The 26085-nt window shown below is 36.1% G+C and overlaps 1 protein-coding gene across 13 annotated transcripts in view; it reads left to right on the top strand.

Annotated features, from left to right (window-relative positions):
• Positions 1–26085, top strand: part of LOC114153292 (pleckstrin homology domain-containing family A member 5-like) — a 119157-nt gene that overhangs the window by 62924 nt on the left and 30148 nt on the right. For 12 of the 13 annotated variants that reach the window (XM_028031827.1, XM_028031794.1, XM_028031785.1 and 9 more), the window contains 6 exons: positions 3904–3987; positions 13031–13142; positions 14511–14615; positions 16852–16924; positions 22003–22103; positions 23552–23667. In XM_028031827.1, the coding sequence (XP_027887628.1) occupies positions 3904–3987; positions 13031–13142; positions 14511–14615; positions 16852–16924; positions 22003–22103; positions 23552–23667 (591 nt within the window). Of the gene's footprint in view, positions 1–3903; positions 3988–13030; positions 13143–14510; positions 14616–16851; positions 16925–22002; positions 22104–22574; positions 23269–23522; positions 23668–26085 lie in introns of those variants that run through there. The other variant, XM_028031812.1, reaches the window with a different exon arrangement.

Raw genomic sequence — 26085 nt, 5'->3', positions numbered from 1 at the left:
CCAAGGTTAAATATGCAGCCTCATGTTTTCCTCTGAGCTTCAAGAACTCACTGCCCTTCACATCACATACTTGGTGTTTGGATTTTATAGGACCCTCTGAAATAGCTTCTGTATATAAAGGTGTACTGTAAGGAGCTTGACCTGTCATGCAATAGTTGGCATGTCTGCATTAGGTTTTGACAGGACGGTTTTCTTATTGTAGTGATTTAAGAGCCTTCAGTTTGAAGGTGAAATTTTGACTGTCTTTGTAGCTTTATTTCAAAAACGGTCATGGTATTCATGGATTTTCCAGCTGGCCTGTTTAACCCCCAATACCCCAAACAGGCCTGGTACTGGGGGCAACAGCACTTCCGCCAACAAAATTGATGCGGACATACGATTAACTTTAACCGATATAAGCAGATTTAACGAAGAGAGCCTCCCCTAAATGGCAGAAACATTTCCAACACTAAGCGACTAAATTAAAAAACAAAGTTTTTGTTTCAAGCACAAAGTGCTTGTGCTTGAAATCCTTTAAAATGCTTGAATTTCAATTAGGTGTTATTTTGAGACAATTTTCAAGTAAAATAATGGTAATATAACCATAAAATTGCAAAAACACATGCTCAAAGATCAATAAACTTTAAATCCTAATAAATATTTAGCTAAATAAATAAACAAAAACAACAAATAACATTAATTATGAAGTTGCTGTAAATAAAAGGATAGCTGAGACCAAAGCACTGAACTTAAGACCAGTTTTGGTAGAACAATAAATCATGCAATTGGAAATGATTGAGCTGGTTTTAATTTGTTATGTGATTAATTGATTTATTGTTTAATGTGACAGACCTGGGTGTTATCAATGGTTGGAAATTGCCTGGTTTTTATGTATAAAGTCCTTTAAAGTAAAATACCCAAAGCTTTTTCTCTGTTTGTCAGCCTGGATGCTTGTTTACATGGTTCATGGTGGTTTTCTTCTCACCGTGGAGCCCTTCAGAGTGTAAAAGGCTTTACAGCTGATGATGTCGGGGCTTGCAGAGCAACATGTGAAGCATTTCAGGCTGTCATAGCATGTCACAAGCCACTGGAAATAATACCATTCAGTGCTCAGTGGGGCAATTGTCACATTGCAACCGAAAGCCTCTTAAGATTGTTCACTACACAAGAAAAGCAGAGCAACTTGGGCTTCATTTTAGAGCTGTCACAAGTCAAAGCCTGAATAGTGGCCTTTCATTGGCTTGGCTTTCATAAGGTTGTAAATTAAGAAAACATAGACACAGTACCATCATTCAGACCCTTAGGGATTTCACCACTTAGCGAGCCAAATCAAAAGCTAAAACTGTCTAATCATTCACAGTGAGCTTAGTTGCTCTACCAACTAACTGCTCATTGTCATTCAATTTTAATACAAAAATACTTATTAATTAAACAGTTTTGTAAATTAGTTAGAGTGTTTTCACACCTGATAGACTCGGTTCGATTAGGGGCCAAAATTTCAACATTTGTTACATTTTCAGCTGCTGTGGTTCACTTTCACATTGCACTATGTCAAACAAACCAAAACGATTGAAAAACTTGTTCACCTCCTCGCCTGTGATGGCGCTGCACCAAGAACCATGGAAGGAAATGATATAAAAATCTCTGAAGAAGTCACTGAGTGGAACTTCATTCTTCCCTAAATGTAATCAAAAATGGAGTAGCGTTAGATTTTAGCAGTTGTAGGATTTCTCTCTACTCTTTGGTAAAAGACCTTGAGACATTTCCTCCTTTAGTGTCTCCCCTTTGCTTTGGTTGTGTTTACCCAGAATGCCCTGCGGTGTAGTCGGCTTTCTGCTTTAAGGCCGGAATCCAGTCCACTTGGCGTTCACATATGAATCCAAACAGCTCCAGAATCCGAGACTTCAACTGAACCGAGGCCAACGCTGAGTTTGCTTTTTTGTCAGTTTCCAAACAAACTTCACTTTCTTAACAAACAAACTAGAGTTTGATTAAAGCAGACTAAACATGGCTGGTTCGAATGCTCCCTTAATGTTATAATGTTGTGGTTGAACCTGTGTGAGTATAGGCCTTTGTTTATGCTTTGTGTTGTGGTAATTTAGTGAATTATTTGTAAAAAGGTTTCAAAAATACATGAAAAATAACATTTTTGGAATGGGTTAATTGCTGGAAATACTTTTATAGAGTTGTATTTAACATCTCAGAGTATGGCATGGAAATATTCTGTATATCCAGGCTTTCCCTTTGCCTCATAAATCTTTACCAGCATATGTGTGCATGGTTGTATAGGCATGTGGAAAGGATACCAGAGACGTTTGGTGCCATTGGTCTGCCCCAAGACCGCACAGTGTGCTCTGCTGCCAACAGTGCCTCCAATAATTATAGAGCAGAAGTTTGGAGGCTGCCGCTATCCAGGCCGAACTGAAACTAAAACCCCCATTTCATCTTTGGTATTTGCTTTTTTTCCAAGAACCCCATGTTTAAAAATTGTTATTTTTGGACTGCAGCTTGACTTGCTTTTGAATATCACTGAAAAAATAAAATATAAAACTGAGTAACCATTCACCATGTTGGAAGAGAAGTAGCTTCAACATGGAGAAGACATATGCCTTTACCTTTACACCTGTTTGATTATTACTGTAGAAATGATTCAGTCTGCTTGTGAACCTGTGAATCTTCATCTTACTCATCACAACATGTAATTTTTAGATGAGAAACTAATAAATTCTAGAGAATGCATAAACTTTGAATTTAAGTCACGATTACTAAATAATAATCAGTTAATCAAGTTTATTTGTGTAGCACATTTCAGCAGTGAGGCAGTACAAAGTACTTTACATAATAAAAGTAAAATTGCAAAGTTATAAAGAAAACACTGCAGTCAACAATTGAACAGACATTACATATTTTGAGAGCAATCACCAAATATGTTGCTTAATGTTTAATTTATTGTGGTTCAAATTCAACTCTAAACAGATGGATTTTAGTCTTGATTTTTATTTTTATTTTTTTGTCTCTGTGTTTCATCTGTTTTGCAGTTCTCTGGAAGTTTGTTCCAGATTTGTGGTGCACGAAAGCTGAATGCAGCTTCTCCATATTTGGTTCTGGTTCTGTGGATGCAAAGCAGAACCAGAACCAGAACCAGAAGATTTGGGAGGTCTGGAAGGTTGATTAAAGTAAAATTTAATCAGGAATAATTGGTGCTGGTGAAAAAAAGAGGGTGGAAAAATTGCTGCTGTGGGTTGTCCATTGTTTGCACATCCACAGCTACGATTCTTTTGCTGGAAACTGTGTTCAATTTGACGTGGACAAGATGGCTAGCTGCCTTATGTCAAAGGTCGTCACCCTGGCTCCACAAAACGAGAGAATATTGTGTCAGTTTAATTCAACTCTGCCTACATCTCCCAGAATGCTGTGCAGTTCTGGATCAGAGTTCAGTGAAATTACTGAATATTTTATCAGACATATTATCTGTTGATACTGATCACGTGTCTATTGCAATATATATTGTTATTGATTTGTTGTCCAGCCCTAGAACATCGTAATACATAAACTGGTAAATTTGGACTAAATTATTCAAACACAACTGTAATACACATCTTCACATCACATCTTATCTCACGTTATATATGTGAATTCAGTAAATTTGTTGAAATTACATAAAATATAGAATGGCAGCTATTATGAAGGGCCACCACTGACAGGCCAGCTGTCTGTAGCATAGAGTTATAATTATGTCAGGGTGGAAATGAGTTTGGATGGCTGTAATTGTTGGGAAGAGTTGATGGCATCATCAATACCCCCACAGCAGCTTGACCTAAACACAAACCATTCAAACATATTCCTGAAAATGGATTGCATGTTAGTGTCGAGCTTGTTTATGCGTTATTGAATAATTAATTCCTTCTTTCTTTTCCTCTTTAGCCACAATGAGCGGAAGGTGACCTGCAAACATCCCGTCTCAGGCTTACCCTCCCAAGACAACTGCATCTTTGTCGTCAACGAACAGTGAGTGTGTTGTTTACTGCTGTCAGAATGCTGCTGGGTTACATTTTTTTAGCTCTACGAAATGCTGGAGAAACTCTGGAAATGTCGAAAACATTGCACAAGATGTTCCCAAGTTATTTTCTATTTGCAGTTCTACCCTTTATGTTCAGTCAATGCACGCTCTGTTATGTAACCGAACAATCAAATTTCCAAGAAAACAGTATAAAAAGATAACTTTCTTAGACGCTCATCTCAGATTTTATCTGTTGCGTAACTAGACAGGATTTCTAATCTTGAAACGGATAACAAACACTTTAAAATTTCTTGTCTCATGTATTTACAGATGTTGAGAATGCATTCATTCACATTTTAAACAAAACTTTGTTGTTTTATTATCTCTGCTACTCTTCTCTTGCACATGCCTGCACATGAAGCAGCCATCTTACTCTTTAAATATGTCAGACTAAACTAGGTGCATGTCCACCTGAGGAATTATCAGTATTCCTTGTTTGCTTACTTGTAACTATTTAACCTGCTGATCGACGGTCAACAGCACTTTTTAGGATGTCCAATAATGAAAAAACGCAGCTGTTCCTCCAAGATTTAGCCCCAACATGCTTTTCTGTTTGAAATTGTAGGCGTACTTGCCATTCACTTACCCAACTGTTTGCATCACAACCCACACTGCCATTAGTGATTGCTTTAATCAAGCACTCAAGCATCTCAGTTTAATGTTGTGCAATGTGCATCAGCTCTGCTCAGTACCCAGGAAGTCCTTATCATAGTCGATCTTCCACAATCCTAAAACATATCACCTATTGTGATGAGCTAAAAAAAAAAAAGTCAGACATTTTTACATTCAGTTTAGAGTTCAGAAAACAAGCTGAAATAATTGTTTGGTGTTTTTTATCACCTCTAATACCCACTAGAAAGCATTTTGTTCAGAGATAGAAGCTTGTCTTGCTGCACTTTCTCGTCACATTCCTCTCCTCGCTGTGTTGCTCTCACGTCTCTGCTGTTTTTCACACCAAGAAATACAACACACGAGTGAAGATGACATCTAACGTAGAAACTGGATGCATATCTTTAAATAGTCTACAAAAATTAGGGTATATAAATTGATTTAAGAAAGAAATATGAATTAATTTATGTTTAGTTTTTTGGAAAAGAAAAAGAAATTAGAGAGAAGTCTTTGTCTAGCATAAGTAATTAGAGCTAAAGGCAGGTTTGCATGTCACATGAATAAAAATCCCTGCCTTAAAACCTCTGCTTAATCTTCTCTTGCTTTTAAATACATCCCAAATACAAATCTTCATCTCAGCTCTGTATTGTGATTCAATCTTGTCTTATTCAGCATAAAGAAAGACATCAATTCAGTCCATCTTAAGATATCTTCGACACTAAAAGCAGGACTGTACAGCTAATAGGAAGTATGAATAATTCAGGACAACCCAGATTAGTTTCAGCAGCAGATCTGAGGAGACAAAGAGCCGTTAGTGTTTAACAGCTAAAGGAACAAGAAGCAGAGTCTGGTTTCTATTATGTTGTCAAACTAATAAAACAAAATTGACAATGGCAGTTTGGTAGAAACAAATGTTTTAAGCTTTTAATGTTTTGGACATCTGTGCCACACTTTCTACTCATTTAACAGCATGACCACATGTTGCTGCTGTTGTTATTGTGAGACACAAACGAACAAAAAGCTACATTATTCACCAATATATGCATCAACATCATTTGAACCCGTCTACTCGCGTTCATTAGTCGACAATTAATCGACTTAACTTTAGTTGTCAATTAATAGTTTATTAGAGTAAAATAAATTTCGATTGATTGACTGAAAACATTTTCTTAGATTTTTTTTTTGTTGTAGTTCGGCTCCCATCCAGCAGAGGGAGCCGCTGGGCATATTTAAGGAGAGCTAGTTGATAGAGAAATAAAGATGGCGGTGTCATACGAGAAAGGGAAACGGTCCAAACTGAGACCGGTGTGGGATGTTTCACATAATTTATTCTTCTCATCTTTTATTTTATTTTATTTTTTTTCATATAAACCTTTTTAGAGGGAGTCTTAAGTATTTGCTGATATTAGCTATTTGCAGGCGGTTGTGATTCCTAACCCTCACACATACCGCGGGTCTGATGTATACTTGAGCTATCAGGTTGTTATTGACATGACTTCCCCCACCTCTGTAAATGCCACTCGAAGCATTCTGCTGCCATCATTGTTTATGTCTTTGTCTATCTTTAGTGGTCTGCATGATCAAGTACCTGCTAACAAACACTATTGATTTAAGGCAGGTGTAAAACATGTTTACTCTGAGATAATTTTAGATCAATAATTTGAAGTGTGTTACTGCTGGAATTGAGTCACACACAACACATATTGAAACATATTGAAAAAAACATGCCACAGGAGAGGATTTAGAGGATTTTAAAAAGCCTTTAGGTGTCTTTGAAATATGACAATTATTTTTGATAAACTTCTGTTCTGAATAGTGCAGGTGTGGTGGGATCAAGGGTTTCACCAATCAATTGGTCAAGTTTATTTGTGTAGTGCATTTCAGCAACAAGACCGTTCAAAATGCTTTACATTATATAAACATTTGATGTAAACACATCATACGGTCAACAGTTGTGAAAGCCAGTAACAGACATTACATTTTGTCTAGTGCCATCGTTAAAATAATCAAATATGTTGATTTATATTCCATTTATTATGGTTCAAATAATAAACGGGTGGGTTTAGAGTTGTTGTTTAGATATTTACTGTGTTCAGCTGCAACAGAATTTAGTTCTTTTGTTACCTTCCCAATCTGACTTACTGTCTTCATGTAAATAAGTTTGGACAAGTCTGTGTCTGAGCAATCATTTTTAATAATACTGAGATGCCTGATGTCCTTTGGTTGTATTTGCACCATAACATTTTGTAAGGTTCACCTTTTTATCTGCACAAATTTGTGTATTTACTCTAGGGTTTCTTATACACTAGGCACAGAAGGATGGTTATTTAGTTTTTCTGAAATGCATGTTTTATAATTAGGGAAACCTTATTTTAAATTAAAGTGTTTTGTTGCTCGTTTAAAAGGCAAAACTTCTCTTCTATTTCATTGAGTTCAAACAAAGCAAGGCTTGTTTTGAAATAAGATTAAAGAGATTAAATATTATTGTCCTAAAGCACTCTGTGGTACACATAGTTAAATGTTCACTTTGTTAGACAGACTGTCTGAAACCTTAACCTTGTGAACTCCCTTTAATCTTCTGTTCTTGAAGGTTCAGGCTGCAATGTACGGAAACCCTGAAGAGTCAACTAAATGCAAAAGCCACAATGCAAAAACAACAACAACAAAAATACACACACACACACACAATGCAACAATACAGCGCAACAACACAGCTTCAAAAACCACGTAGGAAATTATGGTAAAATGGTTGTGATGCTAAAATGGAAGTTGTAGTAAACTTGCTAGCAAAACTTTCATTTTAGCATAAATTCATTTTTTTCTGAATTCTGTTTTGTCATAAATTCCATTTTATGCTAAAATGTAATTTATGGTAAACCTGTTAGCATAACTTACGTTTTAGCATAAGTTCCATTTTAGCATTATGCTAAAATAGCTATAATGCTAAAACAGCACAAATCCACTTTTGTACAAGTTCTACTTTAGCATAATTTCATTTTATGTTTAAAGGAATTTATAATATAGTTGCTAGCATAGCTTTGATTTTAGCATAACTTCACTTGTGGCTTTTTGTTGTTGTTTTGTAATTTTGTTGTTGCGTTGTGGCTTTTGCATTTTGTTGACCTTTCTGGGCCACCGTAGCATTGAATCACTCTGAAAGGAGATTATCTGAAACACTATTTTCATTTTTCTGGGGTTTATACTGGAAAACCTGGAAAAGTCTTGACTGAAGTATTTCCAGGTCAGGATAAGCATAGAAGAAGAATAGAAAAAAGGGAAATATTTGTATTTCCAGGTTTTATTATCTATTCCATTTTATTTGCATTACACTTTAACATAAAAAATGCTTTGGAGCCATTTTGTTGGTTTTTTTGGTGTCAGTAACCGTTTATAGATTCAATTGTCAATTTATAACAAAAGCAAAGCATTTGGTTTTCTTGTTTTTCTTTGACCAGTTTTCATAAGCTGTGTAAAATTAGTAGGATTTATTCTAGAGTGTGTGGAGGTTCTGTCTCAAAGCTAAATGGGCTCTGACACCATGAAATCTGTGTACTCACACACAACCAGAATGCGCCTGCCTTGCTTTCTTCATTAAAAAGATAAAAGTCCAGTTTTGCATTGCACAGATGTGCTTGAAAGTTGAAAGTGCTGTGTGTTCATTTAAAAATGCACTCTCAGCGAGTCAGTTCACTGTTTCCCCCCAGTGGGCTCAGATCGCCCAACTTCTGCAGCAGCAGAACCGGGCCACACAGTTTTTGGACTCACACTTTCACCAAACAAAGATCTAACACTTTATTACTTATATGTTGGTTCCACTATCTTGATTTGATGCACAGGCTCAGAAAGAGGCAGGTATTTATCCTCTTGTTTGTAATTTATTGTGAAAAAATTCTTATAATAAGAATTTTGATTTATTGTTGTCTTAATAAATTTCAGTTAATGATCTTAAATAAACAGAAAACGGTCAGTACTATCGGAAATTTTATTTTTTACTATTTTCTTGACACGAGAACATCAGTAAATATCCATAAATTCAAAATAAATATAATTAAATGCAGCTACTGTGCATCGATGTTCCCTGAAGAAGCCTGTTTCAAATGGGAATATTTCTTATAAGGACAGTATTTTGTTTGTGGTGCTACAAATGCCTCTTCATGGAGTCACAGCCAAACAGTAATCTAAAAAATAAAAAATAAATATTTTTTCATCATAATCTTTATTGTTATCACAGCACCCCAAAATATCGCAATGAAACTCTTAAGTCCATATTTTTTGCTATTTTAAGAGGATGAATATATATTTCCAAGAGTTATATCTTAAACTAATTCGAAACATTGACATTAATTTTACAATTACTGATTTATATCGTGATTTCTTTCAAAATTAACACATTTTGTACCGTTTCTATTAAATAAAGAGTGACAACTTGACCAGGCTGCTTTCTTGCAGGTAAAATAACAAATGTCTATTTGCTCATTTGTGAAAGAAGCCATTATTGAGGAATGAACTTTGCATGCTGTTTTCAGCTTCACTTTAAGGTTCATTACCTCTGTTGTTGACTTACAGCCATAGTAAACAACTAACGATGACTGTTACCCACGGTATTTTGCTGCAGCTAATGCTTTCCTGCACTGCTGTTAGTCAGTAAAAATAACTTGTTTCTTTGCACCCTTTTATTCCGCCAAGTACAACACACGAACTGACGACTAGAGCAGAAGTACAAATGCAAAAACATATACTGCTCGCATAACAATGCCCCTAGCGGATGAACATGTATTACAAACAAAAACAAAAGAGTAACACTGCAGCCATTTGCATTGTGGGTTTATGCTGGTAACAGGAAATAACTGCGTCAACCAGAAAACAGTAATTTAAAGCGCCTGCTCTACTAACTCAGCTACCCAGAAACTCAATCTTATTTTTTTCTGGTAATGAAATCTGTTTCGCGATCTGAAATATTTAGGTGTGACAAAAAAGCAAAAACAGGAAAAATATGTAAATGGACTTATAAAAGCAATGTACTTTGTATTTGAGTTTTTTCTTTATTAGCTCACTTTTTTATCAGTCTTAACATCTGCATGAATGCAAGATAAAGAAGAGAACATATTTAACTCAAATTATTTTTGCCCCACTGAGTTTTGAAGCAAAATGAAAGTCGATTAACATTTAATTAGGGATGGAATTTAATAAACTTTGTCTTCTCTGACATTTTCCTTGCTCAAAATAAAAGTTTCATTTTATTTAATTAATAAATAAATACATTTTCTAACATTGTTTGAAAAGACAATACAATGTGTGATAAATACTCTTTACACCATTTACATTAGTAGTGCAATTATGCTGCAGATATGATTAATTTTAAGTAATTTGTCATATTTTAAAACTAAAACGCAGCTATAATGATGATTTAATTTAACCATTTTATTTCATTTGTATACATAAAATAGTCTGCTTGTTATATTAAATGCTTAAAGCTGTTTGCCAGCATTTTAATGATAATCATTGATATCAGTCAAATATTATGCCTTAAAATATAATACTTGAAAAGAAAACAAACTTCTGATCCTAATACATACCTACAAAAGATGATTGCACCCACTGAATAAAAAAAACTGACTTTAATCTTCTGAGATCAAAAGTCAGAATGTGGTATGTATGTAGTATGCAGAAAAAACTGACAGACTGAGTTACTGGTTGCCACTGTAACCACAAACAGTCAAAAGCAGCACAACATAACATATTTATATAAATATATACCAATAAACTTTAATAGAAAACAACCTTAAGGCTGCATATCAGCATTTTAACAGTAATCATTGATCTCAGTCGGCCTGTTATCATTTGCCAGCTCATATCTGTTTGACACACTCCCTTCTTTTCAGCCTCACTCCACGAAGATTGATTATGAGGTCCAAACTAATTATCCGCTGCTCGCAGCCGAGTTGTGGCTTGGTGCCAAATAGAGCATCAAATAGAGCCGGACCTCTGCGGACAACAGGCCGTCCACTCCCTGCAGCCCTCCCCGAGTGTCAGTGTTTGATCGCACGTCTACACGTCATTGATTCCTGGACCGCTTTGAGCTTCGTTTGTCACGGCGACGTAGGAAATATTCAGAACTCGTTCACTGCAGCGAGCCCAGAAGTCAAATTTCAGGCGCTCTTGTCTTTCTGAGTCAGAGCGCTGATTGAAAATGTGTGCATTTCACCTCAAGAGAGCATTAGTCACACTATGGCTTTTCTACGTTTCCAGATGTGTTATTCAATTTCATAGGCGATGAAGTGAGAAAACTGTCTGCGGTGTTTGTAATACTCAGATTTATGAGGCAGTGATCAAATCTCAGGTATGTAACGATGTCAAGTAGCTGCTTCTTTCAGTTCTGCCTTAACTTGTAACACATTGACTAACGTTTCTTCGTCCATCGTTTTTTATACCTGGTTTTTCCTTATTTGGGTTGGGGCAGGATTGATGCACAAGAAATGGAAAAAAGACATGAATTATGTTCACTCATAAGGGATTATAAATATAAAGTCAATTTATAATCCCTGTAATGTGTGACTACTTCTAAATTACAAGGGAGTGTTAAGAGGAGCATGCTAAGAAAATAAAAAATATAAAATTACGTGAATAAAGTCATGCTGGAATAATGTCATAATGTTATCAATCAATAAAGTTTTATTTGTATAGCACATTTTAGCAACAAGGCAGTTCAAACTGCTTTACGACATAAAAACATAAAAATCATTACATTTTTCCAAGTGCCGTCATCAGATTGTTGATTAATGTTTCATTCATTATGATTCAAAAGCAACTCTAACCTGCTGGATTTTTAGTCTAGATTTAAGGGAATCCAGGGTTTCCACTGTTTTGCAGTTTTCTGGAAGTTTGTTACAGATTTGTGGTGCATAGAAGCTGAATGCTGCTTCTCCATGTTTGGTTCTGGGGATGCAAAGCAGAACCAGAAGACCTGAGAGGTCTGGACGGTTGCTATGACAACAGCAGATCTTTAATGTGTTGTGGCGCTAAACCGTTCAGTGATTTATAAACTAACAACAGTATTTTAAAGTCTATCTTCTGAGCTACAGGGAGCCAGTGGAAGGACTTTAGAACTGGGTGATGTGCTCTAACTTCCTGGTTTTAGTCAGAACTCCAGCAGCAGCGTTCTGAATCTGATAGATTTTTTAAGGCAGACTTGTTAAGACGCTGTTGAAGTAATGAATGTGACTAAAGATAAGCACAAGGATGAGTTTCTCTAGATCTGGCTTAGACATTAGCCCTCTAACCCTGGAAATGTTCTTCAGGTGATAAAAGGCCGACTTTGTAACCGTCTTTATGTGGCTCTGAAGGTTCAGGCCAGAGTCCAGATTTCTCCCCTGTCGGGTAAAATCCCTCTCTGAGTCTCTCGCCCTGTGACGTCCTCCAATTATAAGAATAAAGTAACAATATTATGAGAATTAAGTAATAATATTACAATTTCATTCTCATACAAGTTTATTTTCATAATTTTATGACTTTGTTCTAATAACATTACAACTTTATTCTTATATTATTGCAACTTCATTCTCATACGGCTTTATCCTTGTAATTTTATGACTTTATTCTTGTACGACTCTATTCTTGTACAAGTTTATAATTATCTTGACTTTATTTTCACCTTATAACTTTATTATCATATTATTACAACTTTACAATTATGACTTTATTCTCAAAATATTTCCACTTTTTAATGTTTTTCTTAGTATATCCCTAATACTCCGTCATACCATGTAGCAAAACGTTTGGCCTCCCCTGACCTGTAGGAGCATTACGGCGGATAAAGCAGCAATAATGCTAAATTTTATTATACCTTGATGCTGGTTACCGGCTCGTTGCTAGAACACACTGTTCTTTTTCCAATCCTGAAAATCAATTCTAGATTTGATGCTTCCTTCTTCATTGTAGGTTTCTGCTCCAATACGGTCCTTCTCCTGGTGGTTTTCATAATTTCCTCTCATAAAAATGTTGGAACTCGAATCCTAAGGAAATTTACTTAATTTGTGTATTTATTTGTTTGTGTATTTATTATTCATTGTTTCCTTTTTTTAAACCCACAGCCCTGTCTGTCATTTGGACAGACCTCACAAACCATTTACTATAAAGCTGTCAGAGAACTGGAAAAATTATCTGCCCCGACATACTGGGAGTAATTGGTTTGATTTATAAGCCCATGCTGGGATCTCATTATGCAGAGGGCTTTGACTTCAGAGGAATGAGAGGGGAGCTGAGCGTTTACCCCGTGTCCTCCTAGTTTTCCTGTTTTCTGAGAGCGACTCCCGCTAAATGAGTTGGAAACAGTACACACTGTATTTACCGACGGAAGATTTGTCTTCATGTCTTGTTGTTTAGAACTGCCTCCAAAGTGCCAGCGAATGAGAAGAAGGAACGGCCGATCAGCACCATGAGCGAGGCCCCAAACAACACACCGATCCCCGACTGCGCCAACAGTCCAGCAGGAAGAGTAAGTGATCACGGGAATCATGAAAATCCCTGGCAAACAATTACATCTGACAAGTAGGGCTGAAACAATTAATTGTGATTAATCGATTGTAGAAATATTCGTCAACTAATTTAGTAATCAATTGATTGTTAACTGGAGTATACAAACTCAAAAAATGCCATTTGCTTAAAGAACAAACACTCTAAGAACAGTAATTAAGCCAAAACTGTACAAGAAATTAATAAATTTTGCATTTAGAATGAAAAAATAAGCATTTTGTTCTACTCAAAACTACTAAAGTGGCAGAAATTTAGCTTCACCTGGTTCAAACTCTGTTAAAACCCTCAAAAAAGACCCTTTTTCTAACCAATTATTAATCAGTCCTGTATTGATTTTAAGTAAAACCGGAAGGGATGAGCATTTTATATGTTAATGTTAGATGTATTTATTAGCTTGAGATGAACATTTTGCTACAAATAATCAACACTAAAAGAATGCTGTTGTTGTAATTTAGGAAATTAAATATTTTATTGTAAAAAAGAATTTAATCACACATTAAGTAGTGTAAAAAAAACACTTAAATAAAAAATCCACAATTTTTAAAATCTGATTAATCAGTTAATCATCCAAATAATAAATAGTTTAATTGATAACTGTACATAATTGTTAGTTGCAGCCCTACTAGCTACAAACTTGACATATTTTATTGGAATATTTGTTATAAATTAATACAAAGTACTGAATAATTGTGAAGTGGAGGAAAGAAATATAGAAATGTTGGCATACATTTGTGTTCTGCCCCTTTTATTCTGACACCCTTAATATATCTAGTAGATCTAGCTGTTAGCAGCTTTTTTGGATTTAAAGTGACAGAACCCCTATAACAGCTCAATCTGAAAGGAGCTCAAAGTAGACAGAACTGAGCAGACTAAAATCTTACTAAGAATGCTTTTGTGCAACAAAAATGTAATAAATATGTTTTGTACAGCCCATAAACCTATCCTACCCTGTTCAAAGAAGCATTATAGGTCACCTTTTAGCTAATTTACAAATAAGAAAGAGCAAATATTTCAATCTGTAGTTGTGGAAAGCAGGCAGAAATGTTCTGCAAATTGTTGTGGCTGTAATTACAGTGAATTGTTGGTTCTAAACTTAGAGGAATGAACACAAATGCACAGCACAGTTTTCAGATTTCCATTTGTAAGAAATGAAGACCTTTTATTTTCAGTCACACTGTAATTTGCTTGGGTTGTATAAAATCCTAATTAAATATATAGGTTTGTGGTTATATCGTAGAAAAATGTGGAAAGGTTTCACAAGCAACCAATTAAAGGCATATGTAATTTAACTAAAAATAATTGTAATTCTTGTTAAAATATTTTTTTCCAGCCCTCAAGACCGTCTAAGAAGATTCACAACTTTGGGAAGCGATCCAACTCCATCAGGCGGAATCCCAGCGCCCCAGTAATCAAGAGAAACTGGCTTTACAAACAGGTGAGGATGTCATGTTACATTTAATCTTACTTAATCAGAAAATAAAATAAAATGGCATTATTTGTTAACTTAACAACAGACACACTCAGATCTGCTGTATTTATTCTAACGAGAGGAAGTCAAGTTGGTAGTTAACATTAATCCAGCAGCTTCTGCTTCTTCCTATTAGTTAAATAAAATACAATAATTAAACCTGAACAAACTTCAGAGCAATTGACAGTTTACAGAGCAATTGTAAAATTAAACAGCTAAAATGTACAACATTAATTATGAGAACAGTTAATATATGCAATATATGCAAAACATGGTCAACTTAAATTTGATGTTGACACATAACACTTGTAAAAAAATGTGTTATGTTAGTGACACTTAGTTATTGATCCTATGTCGGATCGGATCCTAATACATACTGTACATATGGAAGAGGAATAGTGCCACTGAAAAAACCAAAAGTAAATCTGGCTTTAAACTGAGAATTTTGACCTTTTTTTTCAGAATCCTGACAAAAAAAGTCATTTCTTTTATTCAATGGCCCTAACCCTCTAAAACAGTTATTCTCTGTGTGTGACATTATAACCACATAATTAATTGGTATTCTATGGCAAGCCAAAAGTGCCACAAATGACCACTTTTACAATCTGTCTAGTTAAAAAGTTTTGCAAAAAGTGCTGTTCTATGAGTCAGGATGTCATAAAATCCCAGAGTTTTTCTGTTTGCTGTTTTAAGACCACTTTCTGAACAGCGAAACACACTGCGTTCGTTCGGTCACACGTGACGTTCAGTGCTCTGAATTAATTATGTACTTTTTGAGATTCTGAAAGAAAAGGTCAGAATTGTTTTTGGTTTTTTTTCAGTGGCCCCGTTCCTCTTCCATACATACCACAGTTACAGAACAGAAAAATGGGGAGGAGCTGTCAGTCACTGGTTGCTCTGGGAAACACTAACAGTTAATAGCACCATATAACTTATATATCAATAAATGTCTGGAGAAAATAAACTATTTGACTAAACAGAATGAATTTGAAGAGTAACCAAACCAATTTTGACAAACTTCACATCCATAATAATATTAAAATAAAACACTGTGGCACATAAATAGCGCTTAATTATGGAATCTAATCCTCCAATTTATAACCGCCCAAATTGCACAGCAGCAACTGTGCAGAGAGGATTGGAGAGGATTTTTTTTGTTTTGTTTTTTTGTGTCTCGGACAATGTGAGTGTTGTTTTGTCCAGAGACATTGTTAAAACACATCACACCTGAGCTGCATTCCTCAGGTTGAGAGGTGGCGCTTCGAACAACTTTGGGCTAAATTGGATGTCAACACTTCCCTGCAACGAGGGAAGTAGTAATAAAGACTGCACACGAGACGGTTTCATTTTGCTGCAGCTGGCAGCTGCTTCTCTTTGGAGACTGTAATCAGGGAGATGGAGATTGTGCGAAAGACTCACAAATCTGCTACCCTGAGTAAAAGCTGGATTTGCACTTTTATTTTCCTGCCTCATTGAAACCTGAAAGCCATTGAACTCCACCCGGCCGAGGGAAAGCTGGAGCCCCGCAGCAGATCCACTGGGAAATCAACATGCCACAGTGATTGATGTGAATCCTAAGGAACTTTTAACACACAGTAAAATGAATCCTTAAGAGTTTGGTTAAATTTAGCAATGTGTGTGAATAGACAGACACAAGATGTCCTTCTGTGTTTCGGATCCGCCTGGATCTTAATGTGTAAAACACTGTGGGTTGTGGAGGAGACGTTTCCTTTAAGGTAAACTGCAGCCCACATGCTGTTTGACCATAATGACAGAGTTGCTGTAGTCCCTCCTCCTGCTTTAGTCTCCAGGATAAAATCTACGATTAAGGACCCTACTCAAGTTTCCATTAAAGGGCCGGCTAATACTCTTTACACAGCAGACTAAAAAGCTCTTTGAGCTGATTCTAAAAGCCAGTACTGGTAGAGAAAGATTAGTTTGTTGTATTTTGTTGGCTCTTCTTTAAACGTAAATTAGAAAATAGTCTGTGCCAGGACATAAATAGAGAGATTTTAAGTGAAAAGTGGACCAGTTTATACTTAAAACACAGTCCCACAGTGCAAGATGTTGTCTTTTGCAGCCTGCAGATCAGTTTAAACACAGCAGAGTTTATCATCAGTGCTAACAAACCCTGTCTGTTTAGCATATCCATATGCCTGAGCTGAAGGGATTACAGCAGAAATTTCCTGTGTTTTATTTACAGGACAGCACAGGCATGAAGTTGTGGAAAAAGAGGTGGTTTGTCCTGTCTGACCTGTGCCTGTTCTACTATAGAGGTAAGTCCAACTCAAGTGCTGCTCCTACCTACAAAACCTCACAAAACCTTTCCTTATTTCTAAGATATTTTCTGTTAAATAAATGAGCTTTCAAGAGAAAGTGAAAGGACTTAAAGGGTACATATTATACCAAACTCACATTTTTCATGTTTTTATACTTACATTTGGGTTTCTGGTGCTTCTAAAAACAACCCAAGCGCTTAAATAACCCGCCCAGATGTTTTTTGGTGTCTGGAAAATTAGCCGTTTCAAACACCTCAAAAATGTAATGTCACAAATCAGCACCAGCAATGCCCAACCCGTTACCTGGCAACCCCAACAGATTTCCATCCGTCACCTAGCAACCCAAGCTGATCTCCAGGACGCTTGGTCAGCTGGTTTTACTGTTGTATGCGCTGTACCATGGCTGCTATTGTTGACTTACCATTTTGAATCCACTTGCTGCATTCTTGTTTGTTGTGCAGGAAGCTCTACTTCTGCTTTGCAAAGATGTATGGTTGTATATGTTTGCAACCATTTTCACATGAGAGTATAAACGTTGAGTTGGAAGTCGTGGCTAGCAGCACCTGCTTTTTTCTCCAAATTCAGTATTTGGATTTGAAGTGACAGAGACTCTAAAACAGCTCATTCTTAAGGGAGCTCAAAATAATCAGAACTGAGCAGACAAAAATCTCATCATTTAAGAATGATTTTGTGCAAAAATGTATTGAACATATTTTGAGTAGGCAATAGACCTGTGCTAACATGTTTAAGGGAGCATAGTAGGTCATCTTTAAAAATTGCTTCTCCCAGAGCCAGAAAAGCAGCTGCATTTTTCACATGTAAAACAGTAGAAGCTAGTTCACAAAAACAATGAATATCAAATTCAAGGGTGTGTGTGGGTGGGGTGATGATGCACCCACAGTTACTGGAAGGCCTTTTCTTTTCTAGTGCTAAGAATAATACCAAAACTTGCATGTGAATGCCAGACAGTCTTATTCAATAAATTAGGATAAATTACGTCCTGATCAGGCATGTCAGACTAATAGCACCTTTCAAAAATAATCTTTTAGCAGGGATTAAACATACTACAAAATATAAACATGTTAAAACATACGTAATCTAATTAATCTATATAACGTCTTTCACTTGGTGATGGAACTGCTGACAAAGGAACTTTTCAGTCATATTCTAATTTATGGAATCAGCCTGTATTTGCTGAATGTTACCTACAATTTTGTAATATTTTTTTTGAAGAATTATCACATAGTTGCCTTTTATTGTCTGATTTTATCAAGTGCTAAAAACATCAACAACATGAGATTCTGTAGCAATCAAAATGTTATTAAACATTTCAAAAACAGGATAAGTAACTTCTGTGTAGACCAAATGAAACCTTGTCAGTACAAACTTTGTATTTTTCAATTATGAGATTGTGACTCCACAGCTGTCCCTCATCTGGCTGGCAAAACCTTTTGCCCTGCTGACTTACACATAACAGATGATATGATGTGTCTTAAATATAGCAAATAATAAAGACGCAAAACCTTTTTTGGGTCAGGTTGGAGCAGTTGGTGAATATTACTGGATTCTATAAAATGTTTCTTAAAGCTGATGCTGATGTTTGGATATGTAAAATATATATTCTCTCTGCTAATAAATCTATAGTTTGGTTTCTGTCAGTTCTAGAAACAAGAGAGAACAAATCGAATTTCTCTTTATAATGGCCCATAATTTAATTTTACTTAATGGGAGCCATGATTTAAAATTTAACAAACTTTGGCTCTTTATGCTTTATGAAATATTTCATCCTATTTGATGATTGCTCTGAATATTGCCACGTTCTATGAACAAATGATGCAATTTGTCCTGGGAAAAATGTAGAAAAATGGGTGATTGTATTATTTGTTTTCTCAGCCTGTCAACTTAAGGTCACACGCAGACTCGTTGCCATGGCAACCTATAAACAACAGCCCAGGGAGCACAGAGCACAGATTGTGTTCAAGTGCATCAGGAATTAACACACACAAAAAAAAAACACCAAAACATTTCCCACACAAAAAGGGACATAAAACACCAAACAGAACATTCTGTTCGTTGCCGATTTATGTTTTTGAATTTCCATTTTGCGATCATTAGTGATGCCTGAACATTAGCGGTTGTTGATTAGCTAACTTAAACACCTGCACTTCCTTGTTTTTGTGTAAATTGAACCGAAATACTCCAAACTGCGCAGCAAGAGTGCATGTTAAGGTGACAAAAGTTAAGCTAGCGTTACTAACATACTCTCCACTTTCTTTATATATATTTTTTAATTAAAGCTTTTTACTGACCTGTGAAATGTGATCCCCTTAGACTTTGTTATCTTGCTATCGTAGTCTTGACAATTAATCTCAAAACTTTGCGTCCCCTTCTCAGATTCTTTGCTTGATTGTGTCATTTCCCCGACCACTGATATTCCGGACTCAATGTAAAGCAACAGCGCATGTAGCGCACAGTAAGGCACGTGATGTCCAATCCACTAAGGATCACTGAGCGGACTTGCCATTTACGTTTTACAAAGGAATTTTAAAAAGCATTACCTGGCTGTTAATGCTTTGAATACAACGTGCAGGCGCTGCCGAGTTACATAGATGCAGGCACATAAAGGAAAAAAGGGGAAGGAAATATTGGTGGGTGCTGTCCCCTTCATGCCAGAGTTGGTGGGAACATGTCCACACCAGTCCTTCAGGAAGTTACGCCTATGATCAAATTTAGTTGAGATAGATAAATCCACAAAAGTTACATACATTTTTCTTCAAACAGCTGAAGTCAGCAGCAGTCCTTATGCGTGTATTCAGGTCTTGTGTTTGCCTCCAGACGTTAATAGATCTTAAATTCTTTTTATATCAGGACCGGTACAAATATTGATATCAGATCGATTAATCTCTATTAGTTAAACTTGGATTTTAATAGTATTTACAACCAAATTTAATGTGTTTTTTTGTTGTTGTTGTTGTTGTTTGGAGTTTGACTCCAGTGACACCCTGAGAAAAGTTTTGTAGAACTGGACAGACCAGGCCAGAAAAAGATTTAGGGGGCAGAGCTAAACAATAAAAAAGTTCATAATTAATTACTTAATTAATACTAAAATTTTTCAGAGAACGAAGATCACTCTATATCTCTTTCTATAGCATGAACATAATTCTCTGGTGGGGGCAGCATTTTTCAAGAGGGGCTCATGGCCCCCAGTACCCCCCGTTTTGGTCACCACTGTTTGACTTACTGTAGCCTTTTTCTACGCCACAGTAAGAAAATATGTTTCTGATGTAGATTTCTTTGACTGAATTCACATCTCAGCTGTGTTTCTGAATGCTGCCTCTGAACGTCCTCGTCTTCATCACTTGTGCTGATCAATATTACGTCTAGTCTGTGTTATTTCCAGTATATAATTCCTGCCACCTCCTTTCCGCCCACAGGCTTTCAAACGCCACAGAAAGCAGGAGGCTTAGAGGCTTTATCTAGACGGAAATGTTGAAAAAAATTTATCCATCAGCAGTGAGTAGGCAGCCAGGTTCTTAACTTTGCTGCCTCAGCTGTACAACTGTTATCTGCTAAGATTATTATTGTTCACCCAGGAATCCCAAAAGGCTGCTTTTGTTCTGCACACATCTCTGCGGTTGTGTGTGTGTTTTTTGTGTGTATATATATTGTATATAAGAAAAAGCAGCAGAGAAAGAGTCTTGATGTGTAGCTACACTTTGAACCGTCATGTTGGATTAACAGCTGACGCTTGCTTCAGTAATAAATCTGAATGTCTGACTTAGCTGCAGGACAACTTTAGGAAACTAAAGCTTTAAGCAACTGAAGCCGTTTACCTGCAGACAAGGAGAAATTTGCTGCCACATCTGGTAAATTCATAAACTCAGAACAGATGCAACAGCAAGGAAGGATTAAGCCTTTTATTGTGAGAACGGATTTTTAATTTGATCAATCCCACAGCTTTTTTGTTACCCCTAAATGTAATCAGAATGTTGCGTTATTTTCTACCTTACTTTTCTAAATTGATCAGTTTCAATGAACTTCTCAAATTAATTAATAACATTGTAATTCCATTTTGTGCTAATAAGTTAATGTTTTCTAGTGTCTGGAAAATTAGCTGTTACAAAAACCTTCGGAATGTAACATCACAAATTTTCGCTGAAGCCGTTACCTAGCAACCTAAATGGAATTCCAGCACGTTTGGTCAGATGGTTTTACTGCTGCACGCACTGTACAATGGTTGCTGGAAAAGACAAGTGTTTTGTTGTTTACTTACCATCTAGAAACCAATTGCTGCATTCCTGTTGGTTGTGCAGGAGGCTCTACTTCTGCTTTTCAAAGATGTACGGTTGTATAATTGCACATCTGTTTGCAGCCATTTTCACCTGCAAGTGTAAACTTTGAGTTGGGGAAGAGGGGGCGTGGCCAGAAGCAACTTATTTGGATTTAAAGTGACAGAGGCCCTAAAACAGTTCAAAATAGTCAGAACTGACCAGACGAAAATCTCATTATGTAAGAATGATGTTGTGCAAAAAACGAGGACGAAAACAATAGCTTTCGTCATGTTCAAGGAAGCATAATAGGTTAACTTAAAAACTTTGGTGACCTCTGCCAAAAAAAAAGATAAGGTAAGTCATCAGTGTGTCTTTTAATTAGACAATGATCCAGAATAATTGGGCCAAATTCAGACAAAAAAGGTTGTCAAGAATCCAACATGTCTGCCAGTCCTCAATACTTAATCAGATAGAAAATCTGTGGCACAAGAGAGGATCCAGAAATATTATGCAAATTTCTGAAATTGATTTTGGAGGGAAAAATTTCTGTCCTATTGGAAAAAAGAGAATTGTACAAATTATTAACTCCAATCACAGTCAATAAATGCACATATTAAAGTTTGTATTTTTCTAAATGTTTCAGTCTGAGATTATGCTGCAGCAATAAAAGTTGTAATTAATTTAAGGCTTTTTGCATTTTTTCACCAAGTTTGTCAATACATTAGTTACATTGAATCTCTTCCACCAAGCTTTTAAGAAAATGACCTGTTTTTATTTTGTTTCTTTCTTTGTTTTTCTCTGCAGATGAAAAAGAGGAGGGAATTCTCGGCAGCATCCTCCTACCCAGCTTTCAGATTTCTCTGTTGTCTGTGGACGATCACATTAATAGAAAATTTGCTTTCAAGGTTTGTCCATTGCTTTCAAAGTTAGAGCAAAATTAAATTAAAAAAATTAAGTTCTATGAGGTTTTCAGTGAGAAAAGAAAGAAGCTTTAAGTTATTGTAGGTTTTCCACTAGCAATACATTTTTACTTTTAGAGATTGTTTAAACTGTTTGTTGTGACTTTTTTGCAATATTAATTAGGGCTGAAATGATTAATCGGACTTATTGTGATTAATCGATTATTAAAATAATCGTCAACTAATTTATGGAGTATAATGAAGGCAATTTTCTGAAATAACATCACACTCAGATAAGTAATTAGGCCAAAACAGTGAAAAAAATATATCTATTTTACATTATTTCTGATTTTTTTAAAAACAACAACCTCTGTTTGTAAATATGTTATACCCAAATCTCTTGCTGTTATTGCATTTTAGGCAATAACCCTTTAAAAAAATAATTATTTGTTTATTTGCATCTTTTAATATAATCTAAAAGGCTGAACATTTTCTGAATGTGTCGATTCTTTTTCTGATTAATCAGTTAATTATCAGAATAATTGATAACTAATATAATCGTTTGTTGCAGCCTTACTATAAATCTTTCATTTAGGGAAGCTTGCAAACTGATTTTAAGCTGATTACATAAGAAATCCAATCTGTTTTTTATGTTAAATATGTCGCATGACTTTGGTCATTATATTCGTAGAAAGATGCTTTTCTTCAAAAACTTTGTGATGTATATAGCAGCGGTGCATTCCTCACAAACCCTTGGAGACAACGAAGTTGCCATGGCCAAAAACAGCTGAACACAGACGTTCAGGAGTCTGCTGAAGGTCTGTCTAACCACAGAGTGTGCTGCTTTTCCAACTTGCACTCAGGATAAAACAGAGAGAGTTTAGGAAAACAGGAAAACCGTAGAACACAGGGCACAACCTCCTCAATGCAGGAATGAGATGATTTGTTGATTACATTCTCCTCGTCCTTATCGACTCTGTAATTTTTAAAGACTATTTGGGGTGAATTAGTGAAACAACAGTTCTTTTCTTGCTCTGAAACGTTGGTAAACAGGATATTGAGGTTGCTGAGTAAATGTTCTTTGTCTCTGTTTTGGATTCTCACAATATCTCGGTTTGTTCACTGCGAGGGAACAGAAGAACAACATGTTATCTGCACAATGCACCGCACGGTGAGTCCTACAGTATTATACAATGCAGATTTACTGCCCTAATCTGGTGGTATGCGTGAAACCTTAGTGACTCAAGGATTTGATTTATCTGCATGGCACAGATGGTCGCAGTCAGCAGTGTCTCACAATCCATCTCTGCCTAACATATCACTTATTTAAAAAGAACATGCATAATGGCAGCAGTTGTTATTGGCTTATTATGAAGCAAATTGTCTGCAGATGAAGGCTAAAATGCTTCTTTCTGTCTGTTTTAGGTAATAGTCCTGTCCTTCAAACTTCTCAGGCAACACATCCCAACATGCGGACGTACTATTTTTGCACTGACACTGGAAAAGAGATGGAATCGTGGATGAAAGTCATGACGGATGCTGCGAATGTGCATTCAGACCCGACCAAAAGGTTTGTCAGAGCTTCATTAATGGGCACTTTACTGCAGTTCGTAGCAGAGAAAAGAAACCAGATCTTTGAGGAGATTTTTAAAAACATTCCCTAATGACTCCTCTTTTCTTAGTTTGCTTCTCCACCCTGATTTTTCCCCTTCTTTTCTTGCATAAATGCTGGAAGAGAGTAAGTACTTTTAAATCCCCCTGTTTAATCCTGTTAAGGTCTTTGGCAGCAGCTCAACACCCACTTTTGACATTTCTGGTCTCTTGGCTTGTTTAAGAAGCTGCCATTCTTCCATGTTTTTCAGCTGGTTTGTGGTGTTGTATTTTTAACTTTTTTAAAGCAATGAAGAGGACAAAGCCGCATTCATGATGTGGGCATGTTAGTTTGCGGTCCTGGTGCTTCTTGAAGACAATGATAATCATTCTCACTGACTTAGGCTACGTTCACACTGAAACCTCAAGTGACCCAAATCCGATTTTTTGTGAAATCAGATTTTTTCTGTGTGGTCGTCACGCTTCCAAATAAATGCGCCTTGTACGTGATTTCCTGTGTAAACGGCAAACAACCTGAAAATGCGCAGTAGAAGGCGCCATAACGTCACACACAGAGAACGTGCTCAGTGTTTTTCCAAACGCCGTAAAACGTAAAAGAAGAAAAAGAAGTGCTTGGTGCTTGTGGAAGTAAACATGGATGCTAACGGTGGAGCACATGTTAGGATTTTAAAGTTGTTACCCAGCTGGAGCCAACACATTAACAACTTTATCCTCATTACCGTTCGCCATGGTTGCTGTTTTTCTTCTCGCTTCCTTGTGTCAGGACACAGAATATGGACGTTTGTTGAGTACCAATGATACGGCTGTCACAATAACAAATTTTGCTGGATGATAAATTGTTCCAGAAGTTATTGTGATAAACAATAATATTGTTGTTTTGAGGTCATTTTTAAGTAATATAACGGTAATGGCTTAATAATATTGCAAGTGCACATCCTCAAAGACCAGCAATCTTTAACTTCTAATGAACATTTAACACTGGAACTGGTAGACATTTTAAATATCCCAAAAATAAATAAATAAATAAGCAACAGATAAAATGAATTTTGAAGTCTGCAAATAAAATTGTCCTTCAAAAAAAAAAAGCTAGGTGAAACAAAAGCACCAAACTGAAGACTTTTTTCGTCCAGTTTTTGGTAGAAAGAGAGCAAAAAAGAGATGAATGATAAATCATGCTAAGGGAAATTATTGAGTTTGTTTTCATTTATTATGTGATTAATATATTTATTGATTATTGTGACTAATCAATGATGTTCGCAACATGGACGTTGAGACTCTGGTCACATTTGAAAAGATCCAATACGCATCAGAAATCCAAGTGGCCTGGGTCACATTTGAAAAAAATCTGATCTGTTAAGTCAAGTTTATTTGTATAACACATTGCAGCAACAAGTCAGCTCAAAATGCTTTACTTCATTCAAACATCTTACAGTCGTCAATTATGAAACAATGAACATTTTGTCTGATATCAAAATAATCCAGCAAATATGTAGATGAATGTTCCAGTTATTAAAACACGTTGGGTTTGTAACCGTCATTTAAAGAAACTCAGTGCTTTGGCTGTTTGTCAGTTTTCTTGAAATTTGATCCAGATTTCTGGTGCATAGAAGCTGAACTCAGATGAGTTTGTGGACAAACAAAGCTTATAAAATTGTATTGATTTGATTTCTGTCATACTCTACGGTGAATGTAATGATTTTTGATCACCTATTGGTTTAATTGATCTTAATAGAAAATATTAAGATTTTCTATTAAGATTTAATAGGCAGTTCAAAGTGTAAAGTGTTGCTGAAATGTGCTACACAGAAAAACTTAACTTGACTTAAAGGGGCTGAATGCAAATGCTGACCCACTTTTCAGATTCCTATTTTGCTTGACAATAAAGCTCTATGTATTGTTTGTTCATCACATAAATAAATAATAAGAAGAATACATTGTATTTGTGACAAAATGGGTATAAATATGTTTGCATAGCAGCTTTTATATCAACCTAGAAAAAACAGAGTGTGTCCACAGTAGAATAAATACAGACATCTAAGGTCCAGCTTGTCTTCTGGGTAGTTAACTGAGTCACAGGAAGCTGGAGAAGACATTATGTGACTAGTGTTACTATTTAAAAATGTCTGAGTGGAAACTCTGAAGGAATGTCTTTTCTTCTGCTCTCCTATTGGTAACCCACTGAGCCCCGTCACTCAAAGAAACGGCTGAAACTTTGAAGTTCTGACCTTGGGCGTGTCGGAGGCTAAGCAAATTGGGAAGCTTTTCACCTCTGAATGCATCTCTGGAGGTCATAAAGAGGCACAAAACTTTCAGGAGGGGAGGAAGATGGGAGGTACGATGGGGTGGAGGCAAGGTTTTATTTTAGATATCTGATCTG

Source organism: Xiphophorus couchianus, chromosome 2 (assembly GCF_001444195.1).
Source record: "Xiphophorus couchianus chromosome 2, X_couchianus-1.0, whole genome shotgun sequence".
Lineage (NCBI taxonomy): Eukaryota > Metazoa > Chordata > Actinopteri > Cyprinodontiformes > Poeciliidae > Xiphophorus > Xiphophorus couchianus.
Note: the sequence above shows the minus strand (reverse complement) of the source record. Positions and strands in the feature narration are given on the sequence as shown.